The 15,472-nt window shown below is 43.2% G+C and overlaps 1 protein-coding gene across 2 annotated transcripts in view; it reads right to left on the bottom strand.

Moving 5' to 3' along the window:
* NDE1 (nudE neurodevelopment protein 1) overlaps positions 1–11,692 on the bottom strand; it is a 33,005-nt gene extending 21,313 nt beyond the window's left edge. For both annotated transcript variants that reach the window (XM_081088875.1, XM_081088876.1), the window contains exons 1-3: positions 11,576–11,692; positions 9,914–10,067; positions 3,141–3,289 (exon numbers count right to left, since the gene is read on the bottom strand). In XM_081088875.1, the coding sequence (XP_080945001.1) occupies positions 3,141–3,289; positions 9,914–10,067; positions 11,576–11,658 (386 nt within the window). In that variant the 5' untranslated portion in view covers positions 11,659–11,692. The remainder of the gene's footprint in view (positions 1–3,140; positions 3,290–9,913; positions 10,068–11,575) is intronic.
* Between the last annotated feature and the right edge of the window lie 3,780 nt (positions 11,693–15,472).

The raw sequence follows: 15,472 nt of genomic DNA on the forward strand, positions 1-15,472 counted from the left end.
TCTCTCCCTCTCCCTTCCTCTCTGAAATTAATAACACTATATCTTTTTAAATATATGAATGGATAAGGAAGATAAAGAGAACCAGTGGTTGCCGCATGGGAGGGGTATTCAGAGAGTTGAGTGAAAAAGAAGGGATTAAGAAATACAAATTACCAGTTATAAAATAGTCACAGGGATATAAAGCACAGCGTAAGGAATATAGTCAATATTTAAAAACCATGTAATGGTGTCAGATAGATGGGTACTACACTTATCAGGGGGATCACTTCATTAGCTAAATGTCTAATCACCATGCTGTACACCCAAAACTAACATAATACTGTATGTTGACTGTAATTGAAAATTTTAAATTTTTTAAAAATAAGTGTGTCCTAAAAGGCTAAAACATCTGAAATAAAATTAACACTAAGAAATGTACTTCTGCTTTGCTATATTTATGCTGGTATTTATAGATTTACTTTCTGAATGAACATGTCATTATTGATCCAAAACGAAAGAAAATGTGGAAGAACATTAATCATTAAAATCTATTTTAAGGCTTGAATCATCTAATCTGTTCACCGTCAGTCATTAAAGTAATTTGATATATGCCAGATTGAAGTTTCCTTTAGTGGTCAATAAACCAAGAACGATTGATTAATTAGTATAGGAATGCTTTGTCTTTGCATATAGTTCAAGGCATTTTCTTTTCGTGTGTTTAATTAGCAGATAACTGAGGAAAAATTAGGGTTTGTACAGCCATGGCATAACATTTTAGGGCTAGTACCTTGAAGTATAATTATGTTCTTTCACAAAATGTCCTGTGGAACTGCTATCAGATGGAATTTTTTTTTAAATATATTTTTGTTGATTTCAGAGAGAAAGGGAGAGGGAGAGAGAGATAGAAACATCAATGATGAGAGAATCACTGATCGGCTGCCTCCTGCATGCCTCCTACTGGGGATCGAGCCCACAACTCGGGCATGTGCCCTTGACCGGAATTGAACAGGGGACGCTTCAGTCCGACCCGACACTCTATCCACTGAGCCAAACCAGGTAGGGTTGGAATTTTTTGTTGGACGAATCCTCCAACAAAAGAAAGTATATATATATATATGTATTCATGAGCTCATATAATGGGCAAAGAGACCTGGAGCAAAGCCATGCAGGACTAGCCATGAAGAGTAACATGAATGATGTGTACTTGAGCTAAAGATGTACACTTCCTCTAGAGTTACTTAGAACCTCACTCCTCTGCTTAATTTACATGTTTATAATCAGAAAATCTGTGAGTGGATAAAAACACTGTGATGCACATCTAGACAATGGAATATTATTAGTGCTAAAGAGAAATTAGCTATGAAAAGGCATGGAAGAACCTATGCGGCATGTTACTATATGAAAGAAGCAAATGCAAAAAGGCTACATCCTCTTTAATTTCAACTATATCACATTCTGGAAAAGTCAAAACTATGGAGACAGTAAAAAGATCAGTGGTTAAGAGGGGTTAGGAGGAGAGAGGGATGAATAAACAGAGCACAGTGGATTTTTAGGGCAGTGAACCTACTCAGTATAATACCACAATGATGGCCATATGTCATAATACATTTGTCCAAACCCAGAGAATATACAACACCAAGAGTGAACCCTAAGGTAAAGTATGGACTTTGGTTGATAATGATATGTCAATGTAGGTTCACTGATTGCAACAAGTGTACCATTCTGGCAAGGTTGTACATGTATGAACAGGGGATATACAGAAACTCTCTGTACTTTTCTCTCAATATTGCCATAAACTTAAAACTGCTTAAAAAAAAAAAAGTCCATTTAAAAGAATTTAAATTTTAAAAAAAAGAAGGCAAATGAAAGGTATTTTCAGATAAACCCAAACTAGGAGAATTCATCATCAGTAGAAGTGCACTACAAGAATCCTAAGAGAAGTTCTCCAAGCTGAAGGGAAATGATACTATGGGAAACCCAGATACCCAGGAAGGAATAAACCAGAAATAGTAAGAATGGAGATAAATATAAAAGGCTATCTTTTTACCCTCTTTAATGTCTTTAAAATACACTTGGCTTTTTAAAGCAAAAATTCCAATAGTGTGTTGTGGAATCCTTAGCATCTGTAAATGTAGCAATAGCTAATACAATTGCAGCATAAAGTTTGAGGAAGGTAAATGAAATTATAAGGTGTGAGGTTGTTACATTTTACCTGAAGTGGTACAATATTAACTAGGTAGACTGAAAAGTTCAGCATCTATATCCTGAGCCCTAAAGAAACCACCAAAACATAATGCAAGAAACTGTGGGGACAATGCAAGGGCTCCATGTCTTCACAGCAGGTGGGCTACATGAACATATGCATTTGTCTAAACTGCTGGAACTGTGCGCTTAAGATCTGTGCATGTCACCGTAATTTTTACCTAAATTTTTTTAAAAAGTGCTTTCTTAAAAAAATAGCACCTGGTTCAGTGTAGTTATTCAATTAATGTTACTACTGTTAGTATTCTGTTAATAATAGGCTATCGGTTTAAGAAATACTGTTCTTTGAACATCTTTCCTTCTTACTGTAGGGCAGTGGTTCTCAACCTTCTGGCCTTTTAAAACAGTTCATCATGTTGTGACCCCCAACCATAAAATTATTTTCGTTGCTACTTCATAACTGTAATGTTGCTACTGTTATGAATCATAATGTAAATATCTGATATGCAGGATGGTCTTAGGCGACCCCCGTGAAAGGGTCGTTCAACCGCCAAAGGGGTCGCGACTCACAGGTGGAGAACCGCTGCTGTAGGGCTTATTTATTTAGCACAAGCTTGTCCTTCTGCCTGAAACGTTCCCATCTCCCACTCTTCCCCTGGAAGATGCCTATCCACCCCTCATTCTTCACCTCCATGGCACTTCCTCTGGAAAGCCTTGCCAGACATTATCTCACCGACGGCCAAATTAAGATATCCTGTCACTTGCCCCCATGGCACCCTGGACTTACTACTGGAATTAAGTTGTGCTTATCTGCCAATGAGACTGTAAGATCGTAAGGACGCTGGCTTGGTTTCACTCACTGCTGAACTCTCTATACTCAGCGCAGTGCCTGGGCCCCAGGTGCTGGTGGCAAAAAGCAGAGACAAAAGGCTCCAAGACCTGTTTTCTTCCTGACGTACCGTTTCGCTCTCTCCAGGTCATCGTTTGCTTGCTCCAGCTCTCGGATATATTTCTGCAGCTGATCTTTAATTGCCTTTGTCTGGGCTAGGTCATCCTCTAAGGCGGAGATCTGCCGGTAGCCTTCAGAATGCTGCGTCTCAAACTTCTCCTGAATGACAAAATCAACACTGAATGAATGATTTCAGACTTCTGATAAGCTCTGTTTATCTCCCCCTTCCCTGTCACCTCCTTAAAATACTGAAGGCTAATCCTGGAATGCATGCACTCCTCTTGTACTGGTAGTACATACATGTGTGTGTTTTTTAAATGTTTTTATTGATTTCAGAGAGGGGAAGGGACAGGGATAGAAACATCAATGATGACAGAGAATCACTGACCAGTCAACTCCTGCATGTTCCACACCAGGGATCGAGCCCACAACCTGGGCAAGGCATATGCCCCAATCAAACAGTAACCTCCTGGTTCACAGGTTGACGCTCAACCACTGAACCACACCAGCAGGGCAGACACATGTTGTTTTTAGCCACTGAGCATCCATTCCCCCACTCTCCACAACCTGCCAGGACCCTGATTTCTTTAGGGGGTTTATCTCTCCATTACTACAGGATCTTCATGGGACTATCCTCCCATCACAATTACTGAAGAAGCATCAGCCTTCCTCTCCCACCCTCCCGCCACAGCCAGGGACAAGCCTCACTGCAGTCCGTAGGCCCTTTCCCCAGATGTGAACTGCTAAGCAAGTGACAGAAGAGAGCAGGAACAGGGGGCTGTCCTGTCCTGAGTGCTTCCTGCCTCCCAGGCCCTGAGCATCTGGTATCTTGCCCCCTCCCAAACCTGATCTTTGCAGCCTCTAGGTATCAAGAAGTAATCAGCCCTAACTGGCTTGGCTCAGTGGATAGAGCGTCAGCCTGTGAACTGGGTTCTATTGCGGTCAAGGACACATGCCCACGTTGTGGACTCGATCCCCAGTAGGGGATGTGTCGGAGGCAGCCAATCAATGATTCTCTCTCATCATTGATGTTTCTCTCTCTCGCCCCCTCTTCCTTCCTCTCTGAAATCAATAATAATATTTTGAAAAAAAGAAAGAAGCAATCATTTTGCTCAAGGTGTCCACAGACATAGAAAGCCACATAAACGTCCCCACACCTATTCTGCAAGGACAATATGAATCCATGTCATGTGATTCCTGGATCACAAAGAGAACATCAGGGATCACAATGACTTTGGTAGCATGTACCACACAATAAGAGCAGGACATCGTGTACTCAGTTTGACAAATGTTCTGACTTTGTGATCCAGGACACTTCCCCTGCAGCATGGGGGAGTCAGAAGAAACTTCTGGACCTGTGGGAGAGGGAAGGAAGGAAGGAAGGAAAGCAGGGAAGGAAGGAAGGGAGGGAGGGAGGGAGGAAAGAAACAAAGAGAGGGGAAAAAATCTGTTATGAAAGATGAGAGGAAGCTTAGTGCTTTCCAAGGCAAAGAATAGCCCGGATGACTTCTCAATAATCTATTGTTGCCCAACTGTAGAAGCTAACATTTATCATTTACTCTGTGGCAGCCTCTGGCTCGGTAGACCAATTACATTGCCTCATGTAATGCTATTTCCGAGATGTGGAGACTGAGGCTCAGTTACAGAATTAGCCCAAAGTCAACTGGTAACAAATGATGGAGCCAAGATCCAACCTGGGCCACCTGGGCCCGTGCTCATAAAACAACTATGTCAGTGGTTCTCAACCTTGGCTGCACATTAGAATCGCCTGGGAATCTTTTTAAAATTCTGATTTCTGGGCCCCACCCCATAACAAAGAAAGAATTTCCAGAGGATGAGGCCCAGAAATCAGGATTTTAAAAAGATTCCCAGGTGATTCTAATGTGCAGCCAAGGTTGAGAACCACTGAACTATGCCAAACTGCCCTCACCATCTCAATCCAGGTGGTACAGGTATTAATCTCTCTCCCTCTTTCTTTCCTTCTTTTCTCTCCCACCCTCCCTTCCTCTTTACCAAATGCCCTTACTACCTTTCCTTCATCCACACACGAAAGAAAACACTCACTTCCCACATGAAAGGCCCAAGGCTTAGAAAGTGAAAGAAAAAAAGAAAAAAAAACCCACTAAAAATAGGCAACTCCTTTCTTTTCTTTACACCCAGCCGAGTAAACAAAGCTGTTGCTAGAATGACGTAATGGTGCCTAGGCCGGGAGGCGTGGAGAGCCACTGTGAAGAGCAACGCCCACAGAACAAGCAGATTATTTACAGGGGGAGGACAGGGAGGGCCTTTCACATGCTCAGCCTGCTGGGTCCCCTCTGATACTCTGTTTCCTGGCCGTGAGCAGAGAAAGTGTCTCCACTGAGGCAAGCAGAGGCAGACCAGACCCTGTGCACAGCAAGTTCTGAGGCGTGACTCTGATGGCCTCACACCCTTTAGGTGGGTGCACCTCTAGATAAAATAAGAGGGTGCAGGATCCTAGGTTATTAACCTAAATTCAAATTCAGAGGATGCAGTTAATGAGCTTCTCCACCAGCACAGAGATTCAAAAGAAGTCCTTTGAACTCGTGGACATGAAAAACTATTGCTGAAATGTTGCGCTTTCATTTGGGGCTAATTATAATGAGCTGTCAGCTGATGGAGGCATCAATAGATGCTCTGTTTGATCCTTTACAGGCTTTTTTATTCAACTTGTGATGAATGAGCCAGTTGTCAAGAAGTCTGATTCAGTTGACTACATTCCTCTTAGGTGACAAACATGGGCTGGTGACACTTTATTCCAAGGTATTTCTATTTCTTCCCCTGCTCTATACACTGAGTCTCACAGATCTGTCATGTACTTGTATTGGTGGTCTGCAGGTACAAGAGCTCAGCTCTGAAGCTGTTAATTATTTAGTATAACTTGATATTTATTCAGCATCCATGGAGGGCCTCCTTCCCCCTCCAAAATATCAGCCATATCACTGATCTTCCTTCCATAATTTTCCATCCCAAGAATCCCCTTCAATTTAAGGACTGTTTCCTTGGTGCAGGAGTCAAATACTAATGCCTGCAGGGGCCAAGCTGTTAATAAAATGAGTGAAGAGGGCCAGGTGTAGGAATAAAGAAAGTGGCACTTATCCCTCAGTCGAAGGTGGTGGTGGGGGCAGCAGTGGGGACCAGGGTGAACTGCAGAATGCTTGCTCTAAGCAACCAGTACTCGGCTTTTTGCTGGTGTGAAAGAAAGCAGGCCTGGTGTAGCCAGATCTGCCAATGCTCAAAGGAAATCAGAATTTCAGGTTTTTATAGCCTCATAACTTTGAATGTTGACAATAAAGATATAAATTTTACTATCAAAAGAATAAACTGTGAACAAACACTGAACTCTTGCATGCTTAAGTATTTAAAGGGAAATGTATAGTATAAATGTTTGCAGTTCACTCTGAGATGCATCAAAACATAAGACAGACTGATGGGTGGATATGTAATGAAAAGTATGGCAAAGGTTACTGGTAGAGCTTGGGTGGTGGATATACAGGTGTTTACTGGAAAACTTGTTCAACCTGCTGTGTGCTTCAAAATCTTCATGATAAAATGTTAAATAAAAACCACTAAAGGCCCTGACCGGTTTGGCTCAGTGGATAGAGCGTTGGCCTGCGGACTCAAGGGTCCCAGGTTCGATTCCGGTCAAGGGCATGTACCTTGGTTGTGGGCACATCCCTGGTGGGGAGTGTGCAGGAGGCAGCTAATCAATGCTTCTCTCTCATCGATGTTTCTGACTCTCTATCCTTCTCCCTTCCTCTCTGTAAAAAATCAATAAAATATATTTAAAAAAAAAAAAAAACACTAAAGGCTAACAAACAGCATCTATGGGCCAGACTGATCTGCAAATGGCCACTTTGGGCTCTGTGGTCTACAGCATAAAAGCTTGAACTCGCTGCTCAGCTTCCAAGGTCTTTAGGGTCTTCCCTCTGTCCCTCCCCATCTCTCAAATCCCCAATTCATTTTGTTATTGTTGTTAATCCTCACCAAAGAAATTCTTTTCCATTGATTTTTTTAGAGAGAGTGGAAGGGAGAGAGGGAGAGAGAGAGACAGGGAAAGGGGAAAGGAGGAGGGGAGGCAGGAAGAGAGAAAGGAGAGAGAGAAACACGGATATGAGACACATCGATTGGTTGCCTCCCGCATGTGCCCCGACCAGTGCCGGGGATCGAACCTGCAACCCAGGCATGTACCCTTGACCAGAAATCGAACTCTTAACCCTTTGGTGCACAGGCTGACATTCTAATCACTGAGCAACACTAGCCAAGGACCCAATCCATTTTTTGGTCTCACTTTTTTCCCATGTACCAATAAAGCCAGTGTGCTGGGCTGCATATCTGGCGCTTTGGCCAGACGGGTCATGCTGTGCTGTCTGTTCCTAAAACACATGGATAGGAAGGTACTGACATCAGGCCAGGCCTTAAGATATGGTCTCATGGCCCCTTCCCAGCACGCAGGCCTTCTCATAAGACTAGGAAGTCTCATTCCAAATTTGGGAGACAAAGGACTTGAAAAAGTATAAATAAAGAGAGTTTCCTCCATATTGGGGGGCCCAGAATTTAAAAGACACATTTTTCTCTGGGCCTCCACAAAACTTAATAATAAAATGTAACTCCTGTAGTCTGCGCTGCAGTTCAGCCTCTGCTTCAGCAGGGTGCTGTAACTGTAGTCAGCTGGCCAGCTTAATAAAGGCTCTTAAATTTAAATTCTGAGTCAGTGGTCTATCTCGCTGAGTGAACCCATAACACCAGGACTCCCAAGGTCCACTTGACACTAATTCTTTTTTTTTTTAAAATATATTTTATTGATTTTTTACAGAGAGGAAGGGAGAGAGATAGAGAGTTGGAAACATCGATGAGAGAGAATCATCGATCAGCTGCCTCCTGCACATCTCCTACTGGGGATATGCCCACAACCCAGGTACATGCCCTTGACCGGAATCGAACCTGGGACCTCTCAGTCCGCAGGCCGACGCTCTATCCACTGAGCCAAACCGGTTTCGGCGCTTGACACTAATTCTTGTCTGTGTCTGTGGCAGGTCCAGATGAACTCTTTTTTTTTTCCAATATATATTTCTTTATTGATTTCAGAGAGGAAGGGAGAAGGAGAGATAGAAACATCAATGATGAGAAGAGAACCACTGACCGGCTGCCTCCTGCACACCACCAAATGGGGATCAAGCCTGCAATCCAGGCATGTGCCCGTGGCTGGAATCGAACCTGGGACCCTTCAGTCCGCAGGCCGACGCTCTATCCACTGAGCCAAACCGGTTTCGGCTAGATGAACTCTTTATCAACCTGTGGGCACCAAGCTACTGACTACACACACACACACACACACACACACACACACACACACACACACAGACACACATCCTCAAACACCAGCTCAAGTCCCTCCCAGGTGGCCTCCATGAAGTTATCTCCAACCCATGCAGATCTTTCTCTCTCAGGAGGATTTCATGCACATACTATGTACAGTAACTAAGCATCTTTTCCTTAGGTGCTTCCTGGTGTTAGGTTTGTCTTCCCCAAGAAGCTTCCAGAGGGCAAGTAGCACATTTCCCTCCATCACACCTAACACTGCAGGACCTTGACTCGTTCCCACAGCAGCTCATCAAAATTTACACAGGGAGCTTTATTAAGAAAAAATAAATAAAAAGATAGGCAGACTTGCCAGGGCCCCACCCAGACTAAGAACAGGAATCTCAGGGCAGGGGTGGGTTCAGGCCTGTCTGATGTTTACCAAGCTGGCCAGGTGATTTGCCTGGCAGTGAGGGTGGAGAACCACAGTCTCCAGGGCACAGTGTTATCCTTAGCGATCACATGCTAAACCATATAGGATGTCCAGAAGGCAGTCTTTACCCTTTAGAACAGTGTTTCTCCAGATACTTAGCAAGGTCTGGAGATATTTTTGGCCTCCATACCTGGTGGAGGGAGTGCTACTAGCATCTAGTGGTTGGAGACCAGATTCTGATAAACATCCTATAATGCAAAACTTAGCCCTCACAACAGAGAATTATCTGGCTTCCAAGGTCAACAGTGCCCAGGTCTGGGAACCTGCTCTAGACGAGCACTGTCCAAACAGAACATTCTGTGATGATGGAAACATTGTACAACCCGTCTGTCCAATCATCAGACCCACTAGAGACATGTGCCTACTGAGCACTTGAAATGTAGCTAGTGTAACTGAGGAATTAAATTGTTATTGATTTTATTTTAATTAATGTAAATGTCAATAGCCACTATGCCCAGGGGCTACCATACTGGAAAGCACAACCCTGGACCTTATAATACAACTAGAGGCCCGGTGCATGAAATTTGTGCACAGGTAGGGTCCCTAGGCCTGGCTGGCGATCAGGGAAGATCCAGGCCTTCCTTCTGGCTGCCGGCCAGGGCCTTCCTTCATTCCACACCACCACCAGGTGGTCAGTGTGTGTGTGTATGTGTATATATATATATATATATATATATATATATATATATGATATATATATATGATCAGCAAGTCTAGCAACCCTCAATACTCTAAAACTATCTACTTTTCACATGCCTGATGAGATTATTACAGACAATCAAAGAATGGCCCTGGGGACATGTGTGTGACTTGCTTCTCACAGAGCTCCTGGAACATAAAGTGTTCAACCACCACATCCACTCAGCAGGCCTGGAGGTGGGAGTGCACCCAGGGCCACGGCCCTTGCTCTGCAGGGCTCTCTTTCCCAGGCACACTCGCCACCCTGGAAGCGTTTCCTCTCACCCCCTCACCTTGATGGTTTCTAGCTCCATGCGAAGGCGGTTATTTTCTGACAGGAGGTCCCTGTTCCTGGTTTCAATTTGTTGTAGCTGTGTCTCCAATTCAGCTTCATATTCTCGGCTTCCCTCCTGGAATTCTCGGAGCTCCTCTTGTGTGTTCTCTGCCCTAAAGCAGAATTCCCAGATGTCAGATAATAATATACTGAGCACTTACATGTTGCCAAGTCTTATACATGGGTCAGCTCTTTATTCAACCACCTTTTGAGGCAGAAACCATCATTCTCCTCATTTTACAGATGAAAAGATGAGGTTCAGACAAGATGAGTGATTTGTCTCAAGGTCACATAAGAAGCCAGAAACAGAGCTTACACCTGAGTCCAGGCATGCCTGATGCCAAAGCCATTTCTTAACCAATTCACTCTTCACTCATTCATCCAACATATATTTTTGAGCCCAACATGTAGTAAACATAATTTCAATTGTGAATTCTCTGCAGATTTATTTATAAGTGGAAATTGGTCATAATACAAATGTCATTTATCACACCATTATAATGTGTCCATAAAGAAGATAAAAATCATGCCTATAGAAGAAAACATACAACTTTAACATAGACAATGAAGACATCAAATTTGTTCAAGATTTTTGCTTATCTTGGTCTAGTCAATTGAAATGGAGACTGCAGCCAAGAAATCAAGAGAAGGCTGAGCCTCAAAAGACTTAGGAAAGATCACCAAAGCAAAGATGCCAGTAGAGACCAAGGCTAAGTTCATCCACACCTTCATATCCCCAATTACTATGCACAGATGTGAACACTACAGTGAAGGAGGCCGACAGTAAAAAAATTGATTCATGAAATATGTTGAAGAACTCTACAAATACTCTGGACCACCAGAAAGACAAACAAGTTTGTCCCAGAGCAAATTAAGCCTGAAACATCACTGGAGGCAAAAATGACAAAACTGAAGCTACTTTGGACACATCATGAGAAACAGGATTCTTTGGAAAAGACAATAATGCTGAGAAAAATAGAAGACAAATACGAGATGGATTGACTCCATAAGAGAAGCCAGAAGCTTGAGTCTACAAGAGCTGAGTAGGGCTGCTGAAAACAAGACATTGTGGACATCACTCATTTACAGAGTTGCCAGGAGTTGGAACCAACTCAATGGCATGTAACACACACACACGCACACACACACACACACACACACACACGCACGCACACGCACACACGCACAAACCTCCCAGATATGGGCACTCAAACACTGGTTTCAGGTTTTTTAAATGGCAACAACCCATTTTGCTAGGTTCAGGGAGTTCTTTCCCCCCACATGAAGCACTGACCGGGTATGGCATCTAGGAATTGGTAAAACCCTGCCAGAAAAGTAAGATGGGAAGTAGCAGTTTACTTAGGACCACAGGCTTTGGAGTTCAAATTCTATCTCTGCTGTGCGGCCTGGCAAGTTATTTGCCTTCATTAAGGATCAGTTTCCTCATCTGTAAAATGGGAAGATCATGTTTGTTGTTGTTTTTTTTCCATGGGGTAGTTTTGAGATTTACTAGTAACTGAGATAATGTATGTTCACAGTGCTTATCAGATAATATGCCCCCCAAAATGACTGTGGCCATCATTATGGGAAGAAAAAGCAGGGTGAACTCTGGAGAACCGACCTTTGTTTGTAGGTCATAGCCAGATCTTTCCAATAGTTAGCTGCTTCTTCCTCAGAGCTGAAAGTCTTCCCAGAGTCCTCCATTGTGAAAATGAAAGAAGTCACTCTTCTTGTGGCATGGTGTCTAGGAGAGAAAGTTTTAAAATTATTACCCTGGTTAAACAGCTGATCTTTATAAGGGGGGGGGGGGGGTCTCCGAACTTTACAATGGATTAAATGATAAAACATTGCCAAATCACTAAAACTAAACTCAGACAAACTATAGCCCACCTGCAGGTTTCATTCCATGGACAGATAAAACCATCAGGATTTGCTGATTAACACATTGGGAAGAGAGGAAATAAGAAAAATATGGAGGTGAGGACACCTCCTGGGGTTCTCGAATAGGCAACTGGGTGCCACCATCACCCCCATCACCACAGATGCAGAATATCAGAAGGAAAATCTTAAGGGCAGGGGATAATGAACCCAGTTTGAGATATTATTAGTTTGACATGCCCACGACACATCTAGATACAACACTGGATCTTAAACTTGGAGGTAAATTCTGGCCTAATGATACAAATTTAAGAGTTATGAGTTTGTATCTGGTTCTTTCCTTTTTCTTGTGACGGAACCACTGGAGAATCTAATGAGGGCTATTTATGGAACTCTGAGGAATGCCAATGTTTGAAAAGGGGGGCAAGGAAAGAAACAGTAATCGGAGGAGACAGAGGAGAAACAGAGAGCTGTCTTGGAGTAGATGGAAGGGGGGTGGCGGGGGGTGCATTCCACAGTATCCATGATGCAACAGAGAAGATGGTAAGATAAGGATTGGAAAATATCCAACAGACTTAGCAAAATGTTGGTCACTGGTAACGTGAGCAAGAATATTTCAACACAATGGAGGAGGGAGGAGAAATAAACTGGGTGGAGGAGTCCGTGGGAGGTGAGGAAGAGGAAGTCCATGGGGTTTTGGAGAACTGGGTGTGAGAAGACAAGGAGACAAAGTAGACCACAGCTAGAGGGGAGTGGGGGGTGGTGGCTTTGGCTCTGAGGATTTGGAGATACCCAGAGCAGAGGTTAGGAAATGTTCTATTAACGGTTGTCAGTTTATAGACTCCCTGCTGATTGAGCTTATTTTCTGAATTTATTAAAGGCTCTGAGCTTGTCAAAAGGTCGTTGGAAACCCAAAGTAGATGCCTCCAAAGTCCCTTCCTTCCTTCAAAGGAGCTCACAGTCTGCAGTGTGTGTCCTTGGGGACAAAAGAATGAACGCAACCCCTCACTCTGCAAGGCATAACCAACAAGCTGTATTTCGGGCTAAAAGTACAAATAATTCGGCTAAATATGTCAGTGTTGACACGGATACCATCACCAACTCCTGGATCTCTGGCAGAATTTGAACAATACCTCTATGTGAGCATAGCACTTATTGATAACTCTATACTTGCTAGTAACTGTTTGTACATCTTCTTGCCCTCCTAATTTCTCTTCTTTCCTAATTCAGAGAAAAGTATGCCATGAGACCTCCCACCTACACCCTTCTGAGAACAATTTCTCTGACAACTTGATCTAAGCAGCGAGGCCAAATGGAGTAGAAAGCTGTTGATTTGTTGATTTTTTCCAGTCCAGCATTCCTTCTTCCATCTTCCTGTAACAGCATCCCAATATTCCCTTGGAGAAACTGACTCTACACTCATTCCATGTGGTTCAGATGAACTTGACATCATCTTCTGCACCTGGGAGAAGACACATGACTACTCATGCCTCCAGCATCAGTAACTGGCTTAAGGGTGGGACCTACCCAATGCTGAGCCAATGACAGGGATCAGCCTTACACAAGTTGAATAAGTCATGGTTGGACTGAACCCAAGCTAAGCCAATAATAAGGGTGGGCCTAACTCAAGCTAAACCAGTAAGTGTCCAGACCCACACCTTTTGCAGAGCTATCAAGAAACAAAGTATCTGGAAGTGTTAACCAACCTTATTGTGGTAATCACTTTGCAATATATACACGCATAAAACCATCGTGTGGTACACCTTAAACTTACACAATTTTACATGTCAATTACTAGTATAACCATAAAGTTGGGGCTTGGAGAAATGAACTCTCTTTTTCCACTAGGGTTTGTTAGATGGTAGGAGGTAAGCCCCAATGATCATCTTTCTTTCTTTTTTTAATATAATTTTATTGATTTTTTTACAGAGAGGAAGGGAGAGTGATAGAGTGTTAGAAACATCGATGACAGAGAAACATCGATCAGCTGCCTCCTGCACACCTCCCACTGGGGATATGGCCGCAACCAAGGTACATGCCCTTGACCGGAATCGAACCTGGGACCTTTCAGTCCGCAGGCTGACGCTCTATCCGACACTCTATCCACTGAGCCAAACCGATTAGAGCATGATCATCTTTCTATTGCAAGAGAGGAGACAGCCTGAGAATGAAGCCAAAACATAGGAAAGCAGGACCAAGAGGTAGAAGGATTGGATCCTGATGATATTGTTTGAGTGCCTGGATCCAGCTGTACCTGATTTACTGTTATGAGAGATAATCAACTCCCTTCCTTGGTTGTACCAGTTAGGGTTGGATTTCTGTCACAAGAGAGTGCTACTTAATATATAAAAAAGTGATAGGTCTTATTTGCTGAAAGTAAAAAGAATGGAGTACCTAGAGTGTAAATAACAGTAAGTAACATGGCAACAGGAAAGGGTGAACCTAGGTATGGTGCTCCCTGCTCAACCCATAAGCTCTAATGAACCCAGAACACAGCTAATATGCAGTCACCAAACCAATGTCTATAGTGTCCAGAGCACAGAGCCCAAGCAACTGTAACTGAGCACTGTGTGGCCACTGATGATCTTATTAAGGACAAATGCAAAGCATGGGAGGAAGTCTGCGTAAAGTAGGGTGAGAATGTAAGGAACTAGGAACAATGAATGTATACTGACTTTTCCTGCTGTTTGCAAAAAGATCATGTCCAAGGTTCAACATATTTAGTCCCTGCCTAGTTCTCTAAGCATTTCCCACCCGCCTATCCCTCTTGCTTATGCACCAGCTACACTGCCTTCTTTCTGTTGCTTGAACACACCAAGCTTGCCCTACCTCAGGGCCTTTGCACTTGTTCGCTTTGCCTGGAATGCTTTTCCTTCAGATCTTTTCTCAGCAGGTTTCCTTTCTGCCATTCAGATCTCAGCTAAAATGTCTTCCCCAGAGAGACTTTATTTTAATACTACCAAATACCCCCTCCAGCCCTTCAGTACCATACTAACCCAACTTTGTGTTATCACTTTGTGAGTTTTGTTTTTTGTTTATCATCTCTCACTAGAATGTCAGATGTTGAACACAGGGACCTTCTCCATCTTTTATATCCCCAATGCCTACAGGCATTCAATAAATGCTTATGGAATGAACATACATAGGGGAAGACAGAGATTGGCCTCTAGTTGATGGGGATATGAGGATAAGAAAAGGCAAGAAGCAAGAGACCCTCTGAAGGCTAGTTTATAATTTGTATCTGTAAATCCCTAAGATGCTTATCGGGATGGGGAACACCTCTCCCTCCGCACCTGAGTGGCATCTCCTCGATGGGAAGGGGATGGAGGATAGGATGCCATGTTTGAAACTACCCCTTCCTCAAGGTTTACATGATAAGGAGTATCTGATATAGTTATTGGAATTTAATAACCTTCATCCTACACTCTTATGACAGACGAGGCTTAGAAAAGGGCTTCTTAAAATACTGTTTTCACAGCCAGTGAGGCTTAAACTTAATCCCGAAGAAATTAATTTGTGATGTTTTAGGAGGCGCTTCCATTGTGGGAGGGGCTCTAAATACAACCATGCTGATGGGAAGGATCTGGTTTTGGACTTCAGGTACTGGGGAGAAACTAAGCAGAGACCTGAGCTTAGGTCA

This window comes from Myotis nattereri, assembly GCF_964212035.1.
Source record: "Myotis nattereri genome assembly, chromosome: 4".
Lineage (NCBI taxonomy): Eukaryota > Metazoa > Chordata > Mammalia > Chiroptera > Vespertilionidae > Myotis > Myotis nattereri.